This window comes from Drosophila simulans, chromosome 2L (genome assembly GCF_016746395.2).
Source record: "Drosophila simulans strain w501 chromosome 2L, Prin_Dsim_3.1, whole genome shotgun sequence".
Classification (NCBI taxonomy): Eukaryota; Metazoa; Arthropoda; class Insecta; order Diptera; family Drosophilidae; genus Drosophila; species Drosophila simulans.
In genome coordinates this window covers 3,810,197-3,834,527 of record NC_052520.2, presented here as the reverse complement: position 1 = coordinate 3,834,527, position 24,331 = coordinate 3,810,197, and the positions used below count along the sequence as shown (strand labels likewise).

Below are 24,331 nucleotides of genomic sequence, written 5' to 3'. Positions count from 1 at the left end.
TTCTGCGCTTTGTGCACCGGAAAAAATCATTGAAAAATAGTATGTATATGTTTACTTCATAATTTGATTGCTGTAGTATGATTCTTTGATTATTAATAACAAAATATGTTTGAACTTGTATCATAACTCCATATACCAGTTGTATTGATGTGTAGGAATCCCATCAAATATAAAAGTTTTGTTAGCTAGACTTAATTTTTTTCACTGCATCCCATCCCGTCGCATCCTTGTCATGAGAATAAATATGGCCATAAATGAAATTAATACATTACGCATTGCATTCCTCCTCCTTTTCGATCTCGCAGCTCCTTTCGCTTGTTCACACATTGTCCTGAATCATGAATATTTAAACGTTATGGCATTTGATTTATGGACTTACTTTTTTGGGCAACAAATTTCACATCTATCTGAATCTGTTGAAGCGCCGCTTGCCAACAGCGAACACAAAAACAAAGAAACATTTTAGGCGTTGCCCAGGCGAACTGAAACCATTTTGATTTTGGACATCAGTGGCTCCTTTTTTTTAAAATTTTTTTTTAAAGGGTACCAAAGAGCATTTAAAACTGGAACGCGCGCGCGAAATGCACAAATAAAACATGAGTATCTGCTAAGTTTTTGTGTTGTGCCGCTGCCGTGTTCATTGGCCACAAAGACTCGCAGATTCAGATTAAGATTCGTATTTGGATTCAGCCAGGTATCCAATTGCCACTCGCAGTTAAGCGTTTCGACATGGGCAGTCAACAGCGAAAACAGCACGAACAGTGGTTCAAGACCTAAATATAAGCTAAAAGGTTAGTAATGAACTAGATACAAATTTGTAGATGTAAATCTTTAGTATCTTTTCCTAGTATTATTACAAAGTTGCCTCACTTAATCGTTTTATTTCAATTAAAGACTTTATTAAATTTAAAAATAATCTAGATTATAAGATGTTTTCCCACTTTGCAGCACTGTTCCACGCCTTGAGGTCTTGTGCTGTTCAACACAAAAGCCCACAAGCAAGCAAGTTGAGCGGAACTCGAATTTAGTATCGAATTACGAAAATATTTTGCTAACAACAATTAGTTAACTCTGTCGTTAATTAACATGTCTGCAGCTTGGAATCTGTGTTGACAGCTCGGAGACAAAACGAGAGAAATGTGCGCATATCTGAAAGATAGTTGATCAGCTACTGCAGCTACTGTATCTGAGTTCTCTCGCACACGAAATTCGTTTTGCGCGGCCAACAAACAGTTGAATGTCTTGCAACTATTTAATTAAATCAATAGGGTCAAGTGGTAAATATTTTGACCCGCGTCTGATTACTGAAGAAAGCCCCCGGGGGCAGACAAAAGATCGGAAGACCAGAGACCCCAGAGACCCGCATGCTCCATCCTATCCCATACGATCCCATCTCATCTGATCTCATCTCATCCGATCGGATCGCATCGGATCTGGAGCTCCAGCCGAGAGATCTCGGGGCCTCAATGATGATAGTCTTCTTGCAGGCAAAACTTCTGCTGTCGTCTGCCGTGCCACAAATTCATTCGCTTAATTGAATGAATGGCGTTTTAAACGGGAAATTAAGCGCATGACTTGGGATGACTCGACTTCGCCGGATAGCAGCGCACACATATTCTCCAGGAGTTCGGTCCGGGTTCGGGTTCAATTGTCAATTAAACGGAAGCAGCGTTTTCTCAACTTTGACTCGCCGTTTTCTTGGGAAGCTCTCGATGCGTTTCGCTTCTTATTTTCGATCCCGCTGATGTGAGCCACTTGTGTGGCACATTTGCCCAACAGCTAACAAGGTACTTGACAAGGTCGACTGTGGTGCGGATGGTGAGGAAGGGAGTAGGGGAGGGAGGAGTCACCCCCAACGAGAGGCCAGAGTTCAGCTGCCGTGACCAAAAAAGGTACAAGGATGCATTCGTTTAAGGGGTTAAATAGGACTATAAAATACCCATTAGTTTTTGTGTGCGTAGCTTGAAGTTGTTAAAAATGCATTAAATGAGTAGTGAGTCTAAAAAAGGATTTATTTATCTTTAAATGTTGTTTTATCTGAGTAAGCCAAAGTTCCCACAGTGCGCACATACCCCATGCCTAACCCAAATCGCGGCAATGAGTAGCAAAAACAAAGTCAACAAGGCAACGCCGTTCGACCTGGATGTGAAAAGCAAATGGCATTTGGCTGGGACGGCGTTGTGCCACTGAATTTGCGGCTGCGACTGTGGCAGACACTTAACTTCAATTGAAATCAGTCAATTGGAATCAATGAGTCCATTTCGTCTGTTTCCCAACACCGTAAAATGCACGGAGCCAAGGTATTGAAACAAACGTTTTTGTTTCACACACACGGCACAAAGGGAGAAGATATAGAAATAGGTTGGCAGGAGGAATCGAAATCGGAATCGGAAACCAGAGTCGAGTTAATGCGCCTTTTTAAGTGCTCAAGTGTTTTGGCTGGCGAACTGCACCGAAAGCTTTCCCAGGAAATTAGGGACTCGGAAAAAGGATATGGGATTGTGGATATACTTGGGCAGCTGCAAGTGCCTCCCGTTCCCAAAAGTCACTTCCTTGCACAACCACAATTGTTTTGCCTATGAAAATATTATCCTTACTTGTTTTTGTTCGCTTCGTATTACCCAAGGACTTATTGGCCAACTTATGGCCAGCTGCCCAGATTAACGTAAAAGACCATTGAAAATGCGAGGTGTAGGCTATCAGATACCTTGACCTTTTCTGCTGCAGATGTCCTAGATAAACGTTGGGAAACATTGAGCAACTGCCTCAGATACTGGTTGCAATTTTTTGGCATAATCCTCGAGGAGTGAGTTATCCTTCAAATGGAAGAGGCTATTCAGTCAGTGATATTTTGCGGGTAAAATTGCTGTGGTTGCAAAAAGCAGATTATCAAGCGATCCAATTGTTGTCTAATATGTCTGCCCTTCAATAGAAAAGTAGATCATAAGATCTACAAGATCTTCAAGTGTTGGGTTAAATTCCTGCAATGAATAGAGGGCATTACATGTTACTTTTGGGTTAATAACGCTGAAGTGCCTATTATGGTACAATGCCATTCTAAGGGTAACATTCAATAGAGAAATAAACAAAAGCCACTTTTTAAAATATTATCATTATATATATATATATTGAATAAGAAAATATTATGTCACATTATTAACTGTGTATTTTATGCGCCTTTTTTATATTTAATCCAATAACTCAGACTGAATTTATTGAATATCATCATACCATTCACGACCTGTAATTAATATACTGAGGTATTTTTTTCACCCACCTCACAACTTAAATGCACAAAATGGAGGAGTATTAATGCCATTCCAATTTCCAGACTGAGCTTAAACATCAAGTCACGCCCTCAAAGCGACCACACCCCCAAAAAAAATTCAACTCAACATCATGAGCATGGAAATAATGTACAACAAAAAATACGAAGTGCAGAAAATGCCAAGATAAAACCACATAAAAAGCGGCAGCCGCCAAAGTCATGAATTACAATGCTTAAAATCGCTCATTAGGAACTAAAATTTGTAAACTTAAGGCGATAAAGATCTGCTGGAAAGCAGCGACAGTCAGACATGGCTAACGCGAACAATGCCGATGGTAAAAATAGAGCCGGGCGAAGAAAGAGCGTGTGGAAATAATTTGGTTACAATTAAATAACAAAAGAATTTGTTTGGCAACTCTTGTGCGCTTTTTGGCCAACAACGTATGCCCCATTATGGCCAACACCTGGCGGCATTACAAAGTACTGTACTCCCCCCCTATAAAGCCATTTCCAATGCCATTGTCCAATTGTTAGGGCTCAGCTTCAGCTGTCCCGCTCCAGATTAAGCTGCGACTATAATTAAGAGCGGAACGGGTCAGCAAAGGAGTGGAAATCGGGAGGGGGAATGGGCAACTGTTTACCATAACAATGAGCTGGCTGCAGGGAAAACACCTTTGAGTACACTGCGAAAAATGGGTGAAAGCATGCGTGGGAAAGAGGAATTAATTTATATACAAAAATTATATACACGCTATCCTTAACTTTATGCTATAAAATGAAGTAGTCATATTTTATAATAATTTTCAATTGGAATCAGCACTCTTTTTTCTTGCTGTGCATTTGCAGTGAAGAAAAACTTTTGTCGCTGCCTTGGTCAGGTGTTAATGCCTGTGTTTATGGCCCAGGTGAATAGAGCCGACTCCAATATATGAGGTGTGCAATTATCGTCATTAGTCCCCCAGTGCTCGCCTCCTTTGATCCAGCATTGTTCCTCTGACGTTTGCCGCTTTAGTTGCGGCTTGTTGTGTATCGATGTTGCATGCTATAATTTTGAAAATAATAAAATGATTTCTTCATGCCAGTCACACACACACATCATAATCATCACAATCATCGCATTCATGCCGCAGAGCCCAACGCCATCGCCTTCGTCATTATGCTGATGATCATCGGTCGCGCCTCATCCAATTATTACAGTTTAGCCATGCCACAAGTCAAACAAAAGATCCCAGGCCTGTCACGGTTCCGTCAGATGTTCTCTTCCTCTTGCCGCTTTTTAAAAGTTACCCAAATTTTGGGGTTGAGTGGGTAGCTCGCGGTGGTTGCCCGAGGACCCGAGGTGTTAATAAGTGGGTTGCCAACGGACCTTTTCTTTAACAAGGGATTGGAATAAAAATATCTGAAATTGCATTTAAAAGTAAGTTCTCTATAATGCAGAATAATACAGACTGGTTGCAACCTCTATACATTGCAACACTCCTACTCGTCTCTAATGGGCTAATCAAGAGTATTACAAAACCCACAACAAACTGGCGCCACATTCAATCTAAATCAGAGTTAGCGCGATTCTCGGCGCACTTTGCGACATAAAGTTTCTTGAACTTAGGCCTCAGACACACAAACCCAAGTTAATTGAGTCAACCCCGCCTGTGACATCATGTGAGCGAGAATCGGCTGAATATATATGTACATATATGGGGATAATTCGCTCAAGATGTTTATACAGACAATAATCCGTCGCGCAAGGCGAATAAATTGAAAGAAATGGGGAAATTCTAGAGGCCTCCTGCGAATGAGAGATTTACGTGGAAAAGAGACAAACAAATAAATTTACTTTGATTGAATAATGGTCGCATAATTGGCAACTTGAATGGAATTGAGTAGCAGGCAAAACGCAATTGAAAACTGTAACAACAAATGCAGTTGGCAGGAATACGAGTACGAGTATATTAACTAAGTGAATTGGATAATCTCATTCGCATTCGCATTCCCAATCCCATTCACTCAACAACTGATGTCTAAGATTTTCGCCTCAATTGAAATGTGCAACTGAGAAATGTCAGCCGCCAATTGTCGTCTAGATGGATGCGAATATCACGCATACGCCCCGTAATCTGCAGTTGCACAACCGCAGTTTGTTAACCCCCCGGCCCAAGCGATGAATCACCACCTTGAGATCATGGGAGTGAGCAAGTGAATCGGCACCAAAGATCGAACTGCAGTCAAGGTGCGCCAGACAGCGACTAAGAAAAATGAGTGGTTATTAACGGCCAGCCAAAGAACGTGCTTTTAATTTCATCTAATAAATACAAGTTGGCTAGAAGACTCGAATGGCGCCATAATCTTGTTTATTCTTCTATCGAATTCAATTATAGTATATTTTTAATAATAAGTAAAATACTTCCAACAGTCAAGGCATTTAGTCATCTATTAATTTGCTGACGTCTGTGCGGCTGCCTTCCAAATTTGATGTTATATGCTACTTTTACAACGAACCCATAGAAATTCTTATACATCTGCCATAAATTTATGATTGTGCCACTCGGTTATTAAGGACTTCCTGTTGTCGGATTGCCGACAAGTTTGTCGCGACAACAGATTCATTTAGCGGTGGCTGCAGTTCAATTTAACACCCGCCGACACAAACAATTCCCAAGCCCCCCGCAGATCTCATTAGTTTTTGCCTTTTTGTTTTTGATTTTTTATTTCAGTATAATTTTAATTGGTTTCTGTTTTCATCGCTCCGTTCGGTGTCTAAATATACAATAATATATAAATTAAATGGTGCTTAGTTCTTTGCTGCAGCGCTTAAGTATCGTTAATCATATTACATATATCGCGGATATGTGACAACAAGTTACCAACTCTGAAACACTCGCTGGGAAAAGCCTTTGCAAAGTTATTTGAAATCTGGTTTTCAAGGGGATTTTTTAGATCGATATTGGACGGGGTTATATGATTATAAGATCATAACGTAACAAATTGTTATATAAAGTTAGTTATATAAATAGAAAGTGGGATGGTGGGGATAGCATTTTCTTATTTTAATAGCCCCAATATTTTAACAAACTCTGCAAAGGCTTTTATTAAATTCGGTGAACCGAATATGCTGTTAGTTTAAGTTATTTCTTTAGTTTTCGTATTTTTAACCCAGTTCTCAACTATTTACAAGCGTCTAGCGCCTCAGTCGCGGCTATATCTATGTACAGTGAATACTTATGAGCTACATATGCTGCTCCTCAAGCCAAAGAATCCTCCGATTCTTCTCGCCAGAATCTTCAGCTATTGCGGGAGACTACGGTGACGGGTTTGATGAGGGGCTGTGGCGAGGGTCCCGGGGAATCGCCGCCGGGCGAAAGGGGCGCCTGTCCCACCGCCAGGTGTGGGTGGTGATGAGTGGGCGGTGGTTGGGACGCCGCCGATGCTGCCGCCACCGAGAGTTGCCTTTGATGAGCCGCCAGCGCGGCGGCTGCCGCATGTTGATGCAACAGCTGTTGGTACTGCAATCGCTGGTAGAGTTCACTGCTCGTGGGTGGTGCAACAAAGGGTGGAGGTGGCGGTCCTGGCGGTCCTTGAGGGCCCGGTGGTCCGGGTAATCCCGGCAAGCCCGGTGGCAAGCCCGGATGTCCTGGCCCGCCTTTCGGGGCAAAGGGATTGTAACGCTGATACATGCTGGCCAGCAAGCTGGGCGCCGTCGGGGGATAGGTAAGAAATTGGCCAAACTGCGGATAGGCAGCCAGTCCCGGGAACATGGGTCCTATCAGGGATCTCTTGAAGGCGGCCAGTCGGGAGCGAGAGGCGGCTGTGGTTCTCCTCCTCAGCTTCCCCGTCGATCCGCCAATGAATACGTCTTCCGCCGAGGGATCCAACATCCAGTAGTTGCCCTTGCCAGGATCATCATAGTGCCTTGGCACCTTGACGAAGCACTTATTCAGGCTTAAGTTGTGTCTTATGGAGTTCTGCCAGCCCTGTTTGTTGTCCCGGTAGTATGGATGATTGGTCATGATGTACTCGTAGATGCCATTCAGGGTTAGACGCTTCTCGGAGCTCTGACGAATGGCCATCATGATCAGGGCATTGTAGCTGTATGGTGGCTTTTCGTTGCCTTTCTTATCCTTCACCGGCTTGCCATCGTTCGATTTATTTTCCGCATCGCCATCGGTTGTCTCCCCGTCACATTCGATATCCTCCTCCACGAACTCCTCGTCGACTTCATCCGGATCGCTTTCGTTGGGATTCGCAACGGGAGCCGGTGACATGGAGGTCACATCGAGATCCGATTCGGGATCGCTTTCCGCCTCATGATCCTCCGGCGATCCCCAGTTCGTGGGATTCAGATTGTTATTATTATGGTTGGGCGGAAATTTCGCTGATGCCTTCTTCTCCACATCCTCTTCCTCATCCTCGTCGTGATGCTCCACAGTCTCGGGTAGAATGGAATTAATGGAAAAGCTGGACTTCAAATGGGGTGTCCTGGCCATTTTCATTAGATTGGTGAGATTCAGCCCGACGGGATGGGGACTTTGGAGCGCGGAATGGTGGGTGGTGGGCGGCAGTGGGTGGTGGTGGTGCTGAAAGTGGTGACTGTGTGCGCTGATCTCGCTGGACGGCAGACCTTCCTCGATCTTCACCATGATTCTTAGGTCAGATGGTTTAATAACTCCACATTGCCTTGGAAGTTAGCTTAATTAGTTTTGATTTGAGAGTTCCTTATGGTTTTGCCAGAATTTAAGACAGCCAAAACCTTAAGTTCATTTTTTTACAAGGCTTTGCTAAATTCTTTATTCGATTAACTTCTAATTGATTTATTTGGCCGCTTCAAATTCACTAGCTATTCAAATTGGCTCATTCGTTCAGTTCTCTCGCTTTACGTTCAGTTTTACCGACGCTCGACGATAATACACAGCCCACAAAAATACACGATTTCACGTCCGTTGCTCAGGGGCTTTCAGTGTAGACTAAAAACGAGAATTCCCAATAATTCCCAATCGCAGTCGGTCCGGTTTTCTTTCTTCTTTTTCGAGCAGGCTCTTCAGCGGTATTGTCGGGGGTGGTTCTCGCGCCGACCAATCAGCGCTGTGGAACGAATGAAAAGTCGTCTCCCTCTCACTCGGCGCACTCTCTTTCCCGCTCAGATTTATTTTCTCATTCGTTTTACTAATTGCCGCCGACATGAAACACGAAAAACGCCGACGCCACGCACACAAACAAACAGAAACTCACACATATATATAGAGCTATATGGTACACCCCATTTCTCATGGAGTGGGTCACCCTTTTCCGGATTGTGGGTTGCATTTTGATACGCTAGGTCTTTCGTATACTTATTATTATGGTTTTTTTCCCCTTGCTCTTTTGAATCGGCAGCTGGTAATGTGTTCCTTGTTTTTACACACAGTTGCCATTATTAATTGTGTCCCGGACCGTTGTTGTTGTTATCGTTTCAGTTGCCATTTGCCCCCGTTAATTTTTCGGCGAGTTTGCAAACTTATGGATAGCGAAAGGGGGTTGCGATTCCGTTAGATATGGACAGCGATTTGTGTGTTCAGATTTTGGATTTATTTTCCGATATAGCAAACATTAAGATCATTTGTTACAAATCCTAAATGAGTTGGAGGTAGTTTTATGATCTTTTCAGTTATAGGTATTACTTTTTGCCAGCTGCAGTCTATTAAGACTACTTATAATGGGTTTTTTATCTGGCGGAATGATAGTATTACAGACGGTATAACAATTAAAAAGAAACACAATTACATAGAAAGGGTTGCAAAATATAATACACATATGCTTATTATTTTTACTCCCAAGTTTCCCGACATATTTTAGGCTTAATATCTATTCCAATTATAGTTAAGTCCATCTGGCACAGATTTGAAAACTTTCGACCCAATAAATTGCTGTTCTACAGCCTAGCAAATCAAAAACAATCTGACAATTAAATGTAATTTGGTGCAATCAATTTCCACGAAGGAATTTTCCAGAACGCCTGCAAAAGTGGAATAGCAGCTGCTGGCATTCGCATGAGCCACGAAACACATGCCACAAAGACCCCATGGCTGTATCCATATACCTATATGGTGACCCCTCCCTAACCGAAGCGAACCGAACTCAAAATCGAAATCATTGCTGTAATCATAATAATTGTTTTCACAAATTGGGGGCGTGCACTCGTCGGTCGTGCGATTGGATCCCAAAAGACACACACGACCACGACTGTATCTCTCTCTGTAGGAGGTGAGGGGAAAACATGTTTTACCTGTGCGAAAACCATAAAAAAAGCCGAAGACCACGGCGACGACGCCATGTTTGCATCGGTATCTCGTTTTGGGTGTATCTGTATCTTTGTATCTCCGTGTGTGTGGTCTCCACACGAGCTTGCGGTTGTGTGAGTGTGGCCACAACTTATTGGATAGCCGAGTGGAGACATGCGCTCTCTCAGTTGGAGAATGGGATGCCCCCCTCGAGCAAATAGCCCCCCATTCAATACAAAATGGCGCCCGACAGTCTTCAATTGATTTTTCGTAGCCCCATTGTTTTCTCAGTATTTCAATTAAAGTATTTATCATTGTATTTTCTGCGTTGGGTAATTGTTTTGGCTGCTTTGCATACTTCATTGATAGCGTTTCGAATCTAAATGGATGGGCAACTTAATAATAGGGGATACCGCAGAATGGTAATTGTGGGTTTCTTTTTGAAATTGTATGTTTGCTATAAATACGTAATAGAGATATTAGGAAAAAAGGAAGACACTTTCTAATATTTTATTAATTATGTTATTATATTATGATATACACACGAATAAAATCCAAGGGTGTTCTGTTAAACATGTTTAAGCGATATGAGGGTGGTATTCAGTATTAATTATTTAATATCAAGGCAATTTTTACCCTGTTATGGAAATGAACTGAATATTTGTACACAAATTCAATTGATCCCACACAAAATAATAATGAGCATTATATTAAAAGGGAGTATATATCAATATAAGAAGACTAGACATTGGCATTCATAGACATTCATTTGACACAGACGATCAATCATCCCACTCCCTTTGATTAAACAAATAAATAAAAAATGTTTATTTCTCGCCGATTTATCTTTCCGAAATGCCGTTTAAGAACTCAGAAGCTAAATAGCAGCCAAATCCTTTTCGAAAATATTCAAAATATCAACAATTCAAAACAAACAAACCGACCATAGAACCGACTTAGAACTTCCCGACAATCGGTAGTCCGGAAACTACGGAGTGTAATTACCCCGGACAAACAAAAACCCATGAAAAACGACCCACGAAAAAAACCAACTTGTCATTGATCAAAACGCCGAAAAGGAGACAGATTCATATGGCGGCATCAAAGGGGATTTATATTTCAGGATTTGGGATCGGATCTATGCATATACACCCATTCCAAATTTTTGGGGGCGAGAGTACTTTACTAATCAGCCAGATTTATAGCAGGCATTTAGTTTTGTTCCAGAACGAAGTTTTTGATATTTTGGCAGAAATAAATCCGCGACGCTTAACCCTTTAGGGAATTCGGCGGTGCCCAACCCGTTCTCGGCCGTAAAGTTGCCACGCCCCGTGGAGAAACGCCTACGCGCAAGTCCTTCCGGGTATATCTACGAGTATATGCCTTATTTTGATAGACTCAATGGCAGTTTAACCGCAGGATTAGCTTGTTTGTCCAACGGATCAGCGCGGTCCATGCAAACAAGGCTATGGCTACCTGCGAGATTGGTGTTTCTGAAGGGGTTAAGGATGGGATAGCGGGGTTTTAGAGGACAGCCCGTCGCTTCCGCTGTTTATATGGTCTGTTTACATGGTCGCAGTCGGCAATGGGAATCCTACAATGTCCTACCTACGCCCAAACACCCATGCCAGCTACCGTTTCGAAAGAGTTAAGCAAGGATTAGATCGATCCTCGCTGGGAACGAGGACTTAGCTTAGCGCGTATTAATCTCATTTCGTGGACCTCAAGCTGTGTCCTCCTCGATGTCCTTGCTCGCCTTGCCCTAATCGCCGTCGCTTAGCCATGCAAATATTTTCAGTTCGGCCCTTGGCTCGATTAAAGGGAAAGGGTTAAACCGGCATGGTGACATCTGATTTCGCTTGAAGCTTCCTAGACAGTTGACAAAATAGGCTGCACTGCTAAAAATATATCTTTCATTCTATCTTTCATTTTAGTGTGCACTACTTTCATTGACTTTCTATCTAAAATATGTCACACATTATAGAACATAGTTCACGGCGTTTAAAAATAGTTTTCCTCTCGTTTTTTGCTCTGACGCGTTTTCAAGGGGATTTTCCCGACGGGGAACGGGCACGGACAAATTGGCCAAATTTTGTTGAAATCACGTTCACGGGTCTTTGGACAGCTCCGGGATTCGGACACACTTGTTACTTTTGTTGCTGTTGCTGTTATCGTGTGCCTCGTTTTGCAAATAAACAGCCAAATGAGTGTCCTAGAGGTTGCCTTGAGTACGGCGAAGGGTGAAATTGGGCAAGGGGTGTCCTTTTTTGGGGGTTGCTCCATGGACCGTGGACACACTGGTCCATGCTGCCAGAGCATATGGTTTGCCCGAACATCGGGGTGATGAGCCGGAAACCAGGATTTACAAAAAGCATACTTTCAGCCACGATGGTTGATAAGTGCGCTAGAGCAGGGAAAATGATTTAAAGGAATATCTGATGAAGGTTATCTATGTGCGATCATCTAAGGCCAGAGTGTGACCATATGGTAAAGTGAAGGATTAACAGAACGGGTTTAGAACGAAGTTTTAAAATTAAGTTTAAAACGAATAGGTGTATTTTTAGGAATATTATTAGATTCTCATATGAGTTTCCTGCTTCTCCAAGGAATTCCAAGTTGAAAAAGTTTTCTTGAAAATCAGCAAACCTTAAAAATGTAGCGCAGCAAGTCGGTCGACAAACCCGCAAAAAAAATCCAAAAAAAGACCAAAGCTCACCCCTTCCCAGTGGCTAACACTTGATAATTGTTGACAATGTGTTATAAACTGATTTACACGCATTTAACGAAAAAAAAAGAGAAACACTGCCAAAACTCACGCAGAGCCAACACCAATAACAAACATTAACAACCCACAAACGCTGACTAAATTGAGGCGGCGGCAACGCGACACTCGTCAGCGTCATCGTTAAGGGCAACCAAGCAACCAGCAGCAGTACACTGACAAAAATATTATATATGAAGCACAAAATCAGACAGTGCGAATAGTGTGAACGCATCACATATTTTCTCTTAGGGGCGCAGAGTGACCAAATCAGATTAGTACTCACAAGATAAGGTAAACACCATTATTACATTGTTTAAAAATATGAAGTATAAATTTAAGCTATAATTTCATCGATTATTTTTCCCTCAGTGTAGCAACACTACGAGAAACAGCAGCCACCGCTTAGATGTCATCGTTAGCGCTGGTGGAAAGGTCAGTGGGTGGGGGTGGTGTGGCCGTGGGCGGTGTGTGCGGGAGGGGGGGAATGTCGCGTGTGCCACGCGAGGGTGGCACACTCACTCACACACACATGAATACGTTTCATATCGAGGGGAGCCGAACCCGGACCGTTTGTGGTATGGTGTTATATGGCGTGTTGCGCTGTGCTGCCCTGTGATGTGTGTTAATGAACTGCGTAACAATTAACGGCAGCAACAACAAGCGTCAACAAGCAACCGCAGATCAAATAAATATAACTATTTTTTAAACCGAAACTGGGATTACTCTTGATAAAATTTAAAGCTTACAATATTGAAAACGGAAAAGGCTTATTCTCATTTAAAAGGCATGCTTTGAGCAATTTTGTGATCATTAACTTCAAACATGTTTTTCCACCTTTATTTAAGCAATAAACTTATTGAACCTTTTGTTGGTAAATTAATACCTTTTTCAAATACACTTTCTGCTATTCAATATACCCCCATGCAAGGGTATAGAAAGTCAGCGGTCACGCGTAAGACTCGAACATTATGGTCGAAAACTTGCGGGTACTTTTGCGGATTTATTGCTACACATGATCGGTCAGAGTGCTTAGAAGTTGTTTGATGGCCTGATTATGCTGGTGCTTCCTCAACTTCCTTCAGAACATCGGTCAGTTCGGAATAGTTCATTCATTCGATCGGGGAAACTTCTGGGGAACTAGAGCTCTCATCCCCCCTCCCGATCTAAATCAATTTAATTGAGGTCCGAGTGGTGGCCCTTGGCCTGGCTTAATTTTTTGATTGTCCGCCGAGTTGTGTTGTGTTGAAACCATTAACAGTGTGTATCAGTGTGAAATCTGAGGCAGAATGAGTGGGGATTCCATCAGCCAGATCTTTAGAGCAGTCAGGCTTAGGAAGCAATTAGTTAGGCTCAGTGGAGAAGGGCTAGAAATCAAAATCAGCAGGATTTTTAAAATAGAGATCGCAAAAATGGCAGTTAAAAGCTTGAAATTTCAAGCCAGGATTATGAGTTAATTTATTCCAAAGAAACTGCTGAAGAAGTCAGATTTATTTTTGATAAATAAAGATCTGCCAGTTCTAGGAAATCCAAATCAGTTGTGAAGAAACAAGTTAACTTGTATGCTTTGAAAGAACTTATCCAGCACTGGTCCGGATGTGGGGTCACTTCCCCTAGCGCCTCTGTGCTCCCCAAGATATCTGCACTCGCAATTTAAAGGGCAATTCCGCTTTTCAACTGCAGGATTGAAAAGTTCAGATGCCAACTGATCATGCAAGCTGTCGTTTTCCCCAATATCTCTGCCTCTTTGGCACAGATGGACCCAACATCCAGATCGAGCAAAGCATGAGGAGCTAACTTAACCCCAACCCGGAATGAACTCACTTCCGTTGGATGCGAGTGGGGGATTTCTTGATATCAAGTAGTGTTAACTGGACGGGTCGAATGATCGTTCAAGTGCAATTCGTAATTACTCATTCATAATTTCTGCTTAATTGCGAGTGTATGCCCCATTCCCAATTGAAGGAAAAGAACTACGCATCGTACTAGGTTCATTCATACATTTATTTGTTTATTGGTTCCTCCCAAGGGGGGGAGGGGGCAGAGAACTGACGGCGTAAATTAACTTAATTGAAATTCGGGTCAACAGAGAGGCCAAGATAATGAAAGAAACTAATTAAGGAGCACCACCGAACTGCCCACATGTGTGTTCGTTACTTTGCGCATTTGTCGCTCAAATATTTTCAAATATTTTCCCATTCGCTGTATTTGTATTGCCATTATTTGATTATTGAGCGAGCACTCGCGACCCATGGGTTAACAATTATTGTATTAATAAATATTTGAATGCCCTGCCCTCATCTGAACCCATCAGCCTTTTATACTGCCTACTGGCCAGAGCCACATCAGTTTCAATTAAAAACACATTTTGTGGTCACTGTGTGGTCGCCACTTGGGTTCTCCATGGGTTGGGCTCGACTTAAGCTCGGGTTCTACATAGTTCAGTTTGCATTACTCCTAGATGACACACCCAATTCTTGAGGGGCTTCTGTATGTGGCTCTTTGATTCCGTTTCTGCTGATGTGGGCATTAGTATACAACACTAGTGGTGCACCCATGTGGTGGCTCATCGAGCTGGATTTTAAAACCAATCGATAATGTCAATATTTGTGCTTGGCAACTTGGCTGCTGGTCTAAACTGCTTACTGTCAACAAACTGGGTTAGCAGATGTTGAGGTTCTCAACGCTAGTTTCAGCTGATCCAATTACGCAATTTGGGTGAACAAATTGTGTACCTTTCTATATATAATAACTATAATAAAATTAAACAAAATATCAGATACCTGATCCTGAAACCATTTTCCACACCTTTGCAATCAGTTAGACACCTCACAAAGAAATATTTTCCAGACAACTCCTATCCATAGTATCTGCTCTATTGAACTTCAAAAGTACACAATCCTTGTAGCCCTAAACCCGATCGAAAAAACCACTGCTGATCTTAAGCCTTTGCACAAACAAAGCGGCTGAGAAACTAGCCGATTATGTATAAAATATTTATGAAATAGACCCGGCCAGGAATTAAGCCGATGGGTTTGAATCATTAGAGCTGGGAAGGAGCACCCAGGAGCAGTCTAAATGGACAAAAAGTGTAACAAACGGCACACGCATCCTGGCCACTATGTATGGTCTATGTGCCAGGATCCGAAGGATGCGAGCACGCATGCTGGGTAATCAGCACTCGGCATCTGCTGGTTGAGCCCTTCCGCACACTGTATACTATATATTCAGAAGGACCAGAAGGACCACAAGGACCCACAAGGTTGCTCTTTCGACATCGTAATCCCTGCACTTAACCCGGGTAATAAGATAAGTAAGACAGATCCGAGGTTTCGCTTTGCTTCTGCTTGTTATCTTTGTAAATTGCATGTCGAGCACTTAAGCCAATAGAAAGCAGACTTGGCTAAGACATTTTCATTTTCAATTCCACATCCATTTCCCTTTTGGTCGAGCGCGTGCTACTCACTATTACCATTCGGCTATTCGGTATACCCAATTCTATTCTAAAGTGATATGTAGTTTAAGAAACCCCGAGACCCTCGGACTGATTTAGCGACTTAGAGCTTAGAGCTAGTCCGGGCTTAGGTAAGTGGATTTCTGAATTCAATCCGAATCCAGGGCACATGAGATGTGTTAAGTATATAATGCGCTCATCCGATCTATTTCAATAACAAACCAGGCCAACTTAAGCCGGGCAGCCCAATAAAACAATGCGGCCAGCAAATTGTTCTATTCGCCTGATCTGCGGATTGAGCAAAACAGTTCAGTTCGGCAGATATGTATATGGGCATAAGTATATATGGATATGCAAAATATTTGAATCGATGGCTTAAGGCGTGGGCCAAAACCGATTTAACTCTTGCACTGGCCTAAGCCGAGCATAAACCCCAAATATGTACATACACGCTGTGGAATGGATGGAGGTTTTCTATAAGAAAAGTGCTTTTCTTTAGGAGCTGCTAAAATGAGCAGAAATATGTGTACTCAGATTTTCTGAACAATGAACCAAACAATCTCAATTTCCACCTAATGCAAAACATATGAATAATATGAATAAACTCATGATCTGAATAGCTAACCATTTCATTACAAACAGATGAGGTAACCCCAACCTGTTACTGAGTTATTGCACAACTCCTAACCCAAGCGATCCCCAACCCTTTTCCGCCGCTTAAGCATCCCCAATTTCCAACTGACACCTTATAAAACTGCCAGCTAATCGCTTCAATAACATGATTTACCAACACACACACAATAATTTACAATTATTATTGAATCGAAGAAAAATGGGCACACAAAATATGATAATTGCTACCGATCGCTTCTCGCCGGAGATAAAAAGGGGCGATATGTGTGGGGAGTGGGGAGATTAATCTAGTAACGATGATATTAATTATCATTTCGTTTACAAATCGATGGTGAAAGAGGAAGAGGGAATAGGGGGAAAACGAGTGAAAAACGCCGTATTTATGATATCGACTGGGCTTGTTATTCGAAATTTTTCCCTGTCAATCGGTTTGCAGGGAAAACTGAGGGGAAAACTTGTTGATGCTGATGATGCTCCCTTTTTCTCACATCTTTTACTCCAACGCGCACTTAAGCCACGCACACACAAACACATGTCAAGTGATCAAAGAACCAGAAGCCGCCGCACCAAGTGAAATTTTCGAAAATGAAGACGTCCACTGAGAACCCGAAAACACACTGTTTGAGAAATTTCTGAAACAACGCCCAAGTCGGTGCCCTTTTTACTATTTCTCTCCACAATTTCCTTAACGTTCTCATCTTTCAAATTGATGTCTAGGAAAGTCCCTGGCTTACGCTGTGAAAAATAAGTGTTTAGTTCGTTTTAAAGATGATTTTTTCCAAAAAATATTTTATTTTTTCCAAACTTTATAGCCCGCTTTTTATTGATAAACACAAATAAAACTTTAATTACCCATTTAGTTTATGTTTTTATATGTGTGCTTGTTATAATTCTACAGGTTTTTTTCCCAGTGTAGCGCACATATTAGTTAAGAAATTGTATAACAAAAGTTAAGAAAAATAGCCTGCGACTGGGCGAAAAGGCAGGGGAGCAAAGTGTGCCCGCTGGACAGAGAGATCTAGACAATGGCCTGGCTGGGGTTCATGGGTCCAGGGGACCAGGAACCGAGCCGGGGGTACACGGGATATCATATCGGATCGGATCGGACCGGATCGTACCTGCGGTGCCCAGCACATCTCGCACAGCTGGAGTTGTCACTGGGCATGTAAAGAGCCAAACAAAATCGAGTCAATGGGTGATGGCTCATTTTGAACCTCATCCTCTGGCATTTTTCTGCCTTTTTCGGGAATCATTTTCATGTTTGCCGCTCTGGCTAGCAAACAACTAATTAAGTCATCAGGATGAAAGCAAGTCGCTGGAGGAAGCTGGGTAAATATTTACGGGATGTGACTGTGAGCTGGACAGCAGCTGATGGTCAACGGAAAAAGAAGCTGCTGGGTTCTCAGAGAAAGGCAGTTAAATAATAACGAAAACGTGGAATTAAGTGAATTATATTTGGAATAACTCTATCCAAAAAATTATAATATTCTGAAAAAGTTTTAAAAATAAGAAAGCCGCTTAAAATTTTTCTTTTTAAAGTTGTTTATTATTTTTTTCATTTTTTTTATATTTCCTAATTACATATGTACAAAAGTTGGTGAGCAAACTACAAGGGTCCTCGGCTGGCAGGAATTCTTCTCGAATTCGAGATCAGCGTCCTGAAGATTTGGCTGCGCCTTCCATTGCCGTAACCATCGACTTTCCAAGTCGATTCGAAGGAGCCGCTGAAGAAGCGAAGCGGTCAATGCGTTGATGACCAAAGGAATTTGCTAAATGCAGCATTTAGACGTCACGGGTTTTTCCACGGGGCAAGCGAGCAGGAAGTCCTACTAGTCCTGGCTCGTCCCCAAGCGACCCTTTTGTCCCTGGGTTTTTGTCGATCCAAAGCGCTGGGCTTGGTTCTGCGCCGACTGCCAAGATTTAGCTGGATGGGAACTTGCCAAAGAACTGCATGCGCTGGAACAGCTCGGCGTTCAATTGCGGCGGATAGCCCTGCATCTGGGCGGGATGGGGCGCCTGATGATGATGGGTCTGGGGAGCCTGCTGGTACTGCATCTGCTGATAGGCAGCCTGATAGGCGGCGGGATTCATGCGCTGGTACAAGGCGGCGGCAGCAGCGGCGGCGAATGGAACAGCCGAGTATCCGTAGCTGGGCGCTGGAGCTCCGTAGGGAGAAGCAGCCATCATGGGCGAGAATATGGCCTGGCGATAGGCGGCCAGGCGAGTGCGACTGGCGCCGGGATTCTTACGCCTCAGCTTGCCGGTGGTCTCGCCAATGAACACCTCCTCGGCCGAGGGGTCCAGGATCCAGTAGTTGCCCTTGCCGGGATCATCGTAGCTGCGGGGAATCTTGGTGAAGCACTTGTTCAGGCTCAGATTGTGGCGAATGGAGTTCTGCCAGCCCCGCTTGTTGGCCTTGAAGTAGGGGAATCTATTGATCAGATACTGATAGATGCCATTCAAAGTCAGACGCTGCTCGGGGCTATCCTGGATGGCCATCATGATGAGGGCGTTGTAGCTGTAGGGCGGCTTCTTGGTATCGCTGCCGGCGGTCATTTTCTGTTTCTTGCTGGGATTGCCATCCTCGCTCTCCTGGTCCTCGTCCAGCTGATCCTCCAGCTCATCGTCGAACTCCACGTCGAGCTTGTCATTGTTTTGCGACGACAGGCTCTCGGCGGCACTGCTCATGGGTGTGCTGGTCCTGCTGGGGCTGTCGAAATCCTCCGAAGCCGAGAGTTCGCCATCGGAATTGGAGTACGGATGAACGTACTGGTGATGATGATGCACCGGTTCGGTTTTGATGGGTTGAGTTGCGGGGTTGATGGGTTTCTTGGCCAAGATGGCATCGATGGAGAAGTTGCTCTTGAATTCCATTTCACTTTTCACCATTTTTCTGATTATGATATGTTTATCTTTTTGTTTTCTTTGGTTTCTGATTCTCACACACGACTTGGTTTCGCTTGAGATGTTTGCGCTTGAGATGCTAGCTCTGAACTGATTCTCTACAGCCCCGGATCGGGCTATTTATAGTCCAACCCCCGGTCGCTCGAACGAAGTCTACACAAAGAGAGCCCACAGGCCGAAAGAGACGGGTAGCTCATGCGCACAGGGTGTGCGAAAGAGATGGGCAGCAGGTAGTTGGGCAGTTAAACCCTCTTCACAAGACTCCGCCCTCCATTTTGTGACCATTTTGTTCCACTCGCCTTCCACACGAAACTTATGTTGGCTATACGTTTGTAGACGTTGTTTGGGAACTTGTGGATGTTTATTTGCAGTCTTTTGCTGCTTCGGCGTCAAAATATCCATTACATCCAATCCAAACAGGGTCGCTATTTTGGGGTTGCTCTCAGTGCGTCTCGCTTCCGCTCGCTGTTTTGACTATTAATTGCACTAACAAGCGGCAATAAAAACAAAAACACCAGTTTCGGGGAGTCGCAATTTAATCAGGATGTTTATAATTCGATAATGATTTTTGATTGGGATCCGAGAGTAATTGACGAAGTGGGCCATTTCTAATCACTTCAATGGGAATGACGTTTACACTTTGCCAGATATTCCTGAAATGGCCAAAGATTGTTCTGGCAATGACCTACATTCAGTAATTATTATCTCAGAGATATTAATATGCATTTATAGATATAAGTAAGGATATTTACAATGTTCTAGAATATTGGATTGGTGCTTTGATCCACTTATCATTTGACATTGAATTCTGCGAATCAGTTCACTAGCAATCTGCGACACAGACCAGACTCCTTGAGTTGCTCCTAATCCCGCCCAAACTAGTTCAAGGGTCGCTTTTGTGGTCCGGGGATTATCTGAGGCAGATCCTGCCTTGGCTTACGGCACGATTTTCAACAGCTCAATGGAGCTCAGGACGCAGGACTCAGGACTCAGGTAATCCGAAGGGGTTAAACCTTCGAGCACCGGGATTTGTTCTAGTTTCGCGACAGATTTGCGAATTAGTTCTGGGCGCGCTTCGCCAGAATCAATGTGGATCTCTGTCAATCCTTTTGGAGATTAATAGATTTGGAAAATTATAAGCATGGACTCTGGCAAATATTTGTGCTGGCAGTGGAGTTTAAAATTGATTGCACGAAAGTTAAGTCATATTTTGGTGATTTGTTCAAGATTTTAAGATAGCTTAAATTTGAATGAAAATCAATTTCTTTTATGATAATGAATGCGATAATACTTGTAGGCTAAAGTTTTAATACTTGGAGACACTTTGAGGAAATTATGAGATGATTGCAGTGCCGAGGATCTCAAGGACACATGCAACTCACATGGACAAACATCCTTTGGGATCAAACGAAGTGTCGCCGACTCTACTTTGCTACCGAAATGGACTTTGAAGTCCGGACTTTTCGTTTGCCAGTGGGTTGGCAACGGACCGAGACTGGACCCCGTCTACAAAAACATGGAAGTACAAGTGGTTTTTGTGTCCATAGTGTTTTATGTTTTTATGGCATGTTTTGTTAGAACAATTGAACAAATATACAGGCAGATAAATCGGGCGAAAGTCAAGTAGACACAATGAAGACGTCAGCGCTGTGGGTTATTACAGATGGATGGATGGATGAATGGATGGGGGCGAATACTTGTCGGCGGCACTGTCCGTTTGATATCTTAGACAACTTGACAAAACAATCAAAGCAGCAACAACACATGTTCCAAATGACTGTCTATTAATTTGCTCCCTTCTCATATTTTATTTTTTGCCCAAAACCAAAAAAAAAAAATAAGTGAACAAAACAATGGAGGAGTTGGGAAAAAAGTAGGCAGCGCACTTTTAACGCAGTAGTCCAATTGCCGATGATAATGATGCACTCAGAGAAGTCGGCAAAGTTAAAAGTGCCCGAAAGAGACGGCACTGCGGCGACAGAGAAAGAAAGGTATAGCGGTCGAAAAAAGTAGGCGGTTAACAATTGCCGAGGCGGCGGGTTCAGTTACTATTCTTTCTTCTGCAGAGCGTTTCTTTCTTTTCTAAGCGAGGGATAAATGAAGATTTGAACGCCTCGATTTTCCTTTGCGGCTTCCCTTTTTTTCTCTCTTTTTATTCTTTTGCTCTGGGCCACTAATTGAGTTGGAAATTTGTGTAGTTTTTTTGCAAGTCGGACGTACAGATGAAAGGCATTTTGCCGACTTTGACTTCGACTTTTCCCTGGTGAGTGCATAATTTTGACAGCCGCGACAAAACTAATTGATTTGTGAAATCCCTAATCCCTCCAAAAAGTCCACAGATCCTGGACACACACATTGCGGAAAATGTATTAGATTATCAGCTGCAAGGTGTGTCTAGTATTTTAGGGGTTCTAAATATAGCAGTTTTTTAGGCATAAAAAATAAAGAAAAAATGAAGGCAATTATAAAAAAACAGCTCAAGATATTTAATCTTTGTTATAGTTTCTGGTCGTAAGACCTTTGCAAATTATAGATCCCTTTGCCTGACTTTTCGTTTGACTTTAATGTGTCTCTGCCGGGAGGACATCGTGGTAAAACGAATTGATTAGCGATTCGAGATCCTTGAGGGCACACCTTGAGCATAATCGAGCGTGGAGCAGACCGAGAGCATGTGGTCGCTGATTGGGTGATCAGGACACGATCAGGACCACGCTGTTTGACATTATGGTTTCATTGCCAAAACCACACTTAGGCGTTTCCTTGGCGAGCTTCACGCTTCGAGGCAACGCTACGCCTGCCTCATTAGCTCACAAAAACGTAGGGAAACTATAGAAAACTATGGAAAACTATGGAGATGCATAAGCGAATTCCAAGTAGACACCGTGGCCACAGACAATGTGCATGTAATTTTCAATTAACGCCACAAGATTTCCCTCCTTCAGGACTTTCGCCCGTTTTCGTTCCACTGTGGGTGAGCATTGAGTCTCATAATTGATCGTAATGTGCGATATTCCTTTTGAGGAACCTCGCTGTCAACAGGACTCGCTGCGAACCCATCCTCTTCGATCCGATCCTCGGAGACTGTCACATGGCTGCGACATCAGCAGGATGTCTTCGGCATTTGTCGCGCTCAGCGAGTCGTCTTTTCGCCCTCATCCTCATCCTCGCACTTTGCCTTTCAGTCATTGTCCTGTCGACAGGATATTCAGCATGTACTGGATTTTATGGTCCCAACAATGGCCATGATCGATCTATCGTTGCACACCCGAGGAAAAAATGTGCAGTGATTTTTTATGCATCCGAAACGCTGAGTTCTGTCACTAATCAGGTCCTTTCACTCGGGTATTTCTGCATAAGGCTCAGTTTATTGATAAGTCCGGTGTCAATCCCAGATTTTGAATGAATCCAGCTACTTGGCTTAGGTACAAAACCGGACTTAAGTTTATATTGCCTTTACGATCTGGTTTCACTTTTACTGCTGGCAAATCTGCACTGCAGGTAGTGGGGAAATCTTTATTGGCATCCAGGTAAAAGAAATATGAAAATCGATATATGTAAAACATTGAATGAGAACTCTTTGAGCATCTCGAAAGCGATTCCCCTGAAAGACTTCAAACATAAATATGGTTGTCAGAACTAATATTTCCAGCGATTAAGATCCCCGCTCTCAAGAGCCACCACCTCCAATGTTCTCCTCTTCAAAGGCATCTACATTTGATTTTATTTCCTAACCATATGTGTGTCAAAGTTCCACTTAAGTAGAGTCGCCTCCCCCATATGGAAACAGCTGGAGGTCGTAAGCAACCGCCTTTGACAACTTTATAGCCTAACGAGCCGAAAGGATCTCCAAGCGTACAGTCAACACCCACTATAATTGATCAGTTCCACACCGAGGCACATAAAAAAATATTTCGCATCCTTCGGGCGCGACTGCGACTTATTGATTAAGTTGTCCATGCGGTTGGCATCGGGATTGCCAGACAGGATGCACAAAAAACCTGGAAGGATCTCGTCCGCTGGAGTTGATCGAATTATAAAGGGCAACTGGTTGCCATCCACCATTTGCCTTCATTTTTCCCATTGCAGCTTGCCAGCCAGAACCGAATTGATTCGTCACGCAGATTTCGATACATTAAATGCAATCATTTGACAACAGGACGAAAATATTTTCATCCATTGTGTCCTAACAACTAGCATACGATGTGTCTGTGTGTGTGCGCTGGATGCCTTGGTATACACCACACAGTATCCGAGAGATATCCTTTGCAGGTTTCCACACCAGTGGGACTCCCCCCCAAAGCGTAGCAAATGCGTGATGAGGATGCCCTATAGAGGATATCTCAGGGGTTAGGCCCTCCATACCCTCACCATATCTCTGCCTTTCTGGGCGTGTGAAATCGGGAAACAACGCCTGGGAGCTGGCGATAATTGCTCGTTAGTAGCTGCACCATGTCCACGTCGGTTTTCAATCCGCACTCTGTCCTCCCTTTGGATTGGGATGTCAGGATATGGGGGTGACTGTACAAAGCGATCGGTGGATTTTGGGGAAATTGATTTTAGCATATATTTGGCAAGGATATATTTTATATAAATAAATATAAAGCTTAAAATATATCTATATTGATTACATCTATATGCTCTCAATGAACAAATACTTTTGTATTTTATCTGGTATCTACTTCTGTTGCGAATTTGTAGGTCAATCTCTCAGCTAGCTCCTTTCTTTCTTCTTCAATAAAGTATAAATCTTTATACCTATTTTAGGACCTCATTACCAGCTTATACAATTTTATATGATCCAATAGCATTGTTTATTCACAGTTCGGTTGACACCTTTGAGGAATTTCTCACCTCGACGATAATAAAATATTATCCCGCTGATCTCGGCACTGATCTTCCCATATCGATTACAATATCCTTTTGCGCGTAGCAAGTTCCCCGAAAACGCATTGAACCGATTGTGCCAAATGTGACAACATAATCCACATAAAGTAGCCAAAAGGAGCCGACCTCGATGATCCATTGATCTATATCGCCTTATCATCGTCGCCGTGATTTTC

At 43.0% G+C, this 24,331-nt stretch overlaps 2 protein-coding genes across 2 annotated transcripts; both read right to left on the bottom strand.

The window, feature by feature from the left end:
* Positions 1 to 5,945: 5,945 nt before the first annotated feature.
* Positions 5,946 to 8,273, bottom strand: LOC27208493 (fork head domain transcription factor slp2). The gene has a single exon (XM_039296124.2). The coding sequence runs from the start codon at positions 7,900 to 7,902 to the stop codon at positions 6,547 to 6,549; it is 1,356 nt and encodes a 451-aa protein (XP_039152058.1). The 5' UTR covers positions 7,903 to 8,273; the 3' UTR covers positions 5,946 to 6,546.
* A 9,618-nt stretch (positions 8,274 to 17,891) lies between these two features.
* Positions 17,892 to 19,384, bottom strand: LOC6730923 (fork head domain transcription factor slp1). Its single transcript, XM_016179518.3, has one exon. It carries the CDS (start codon positions 19,254 to 19,256, stop codon positions 18,288 to 18,290), a length of 969 nt encoding a protein of 322 aa, XP_016023369.1. The 5' UTR covers positions 19,257 to 19,384; the 3' UTR covers positions 17,892 to 18,287.
* Between the last annotated feature and the right edge of the window lie 4,947 nt (positions 19,385 to 24,331).

Bases quoted from the DNA above. Each gene is read 5' to 3' on its own strand.
- LOC27208493 (XM_039296124.2), bottom strand. From the start codon at position 7,902: ATGGTGAAGATCGAGGAAGGTCTGCCGTCCAGCGAGATCAGCGCACAC.
- LOC6730923 (XM_016179518.3), bottom strand. From the start codon at position 19,256: ATGGTGAAAAGTGAAATGGAATTCAAGAGCAACTTCTCCATCGATGCC.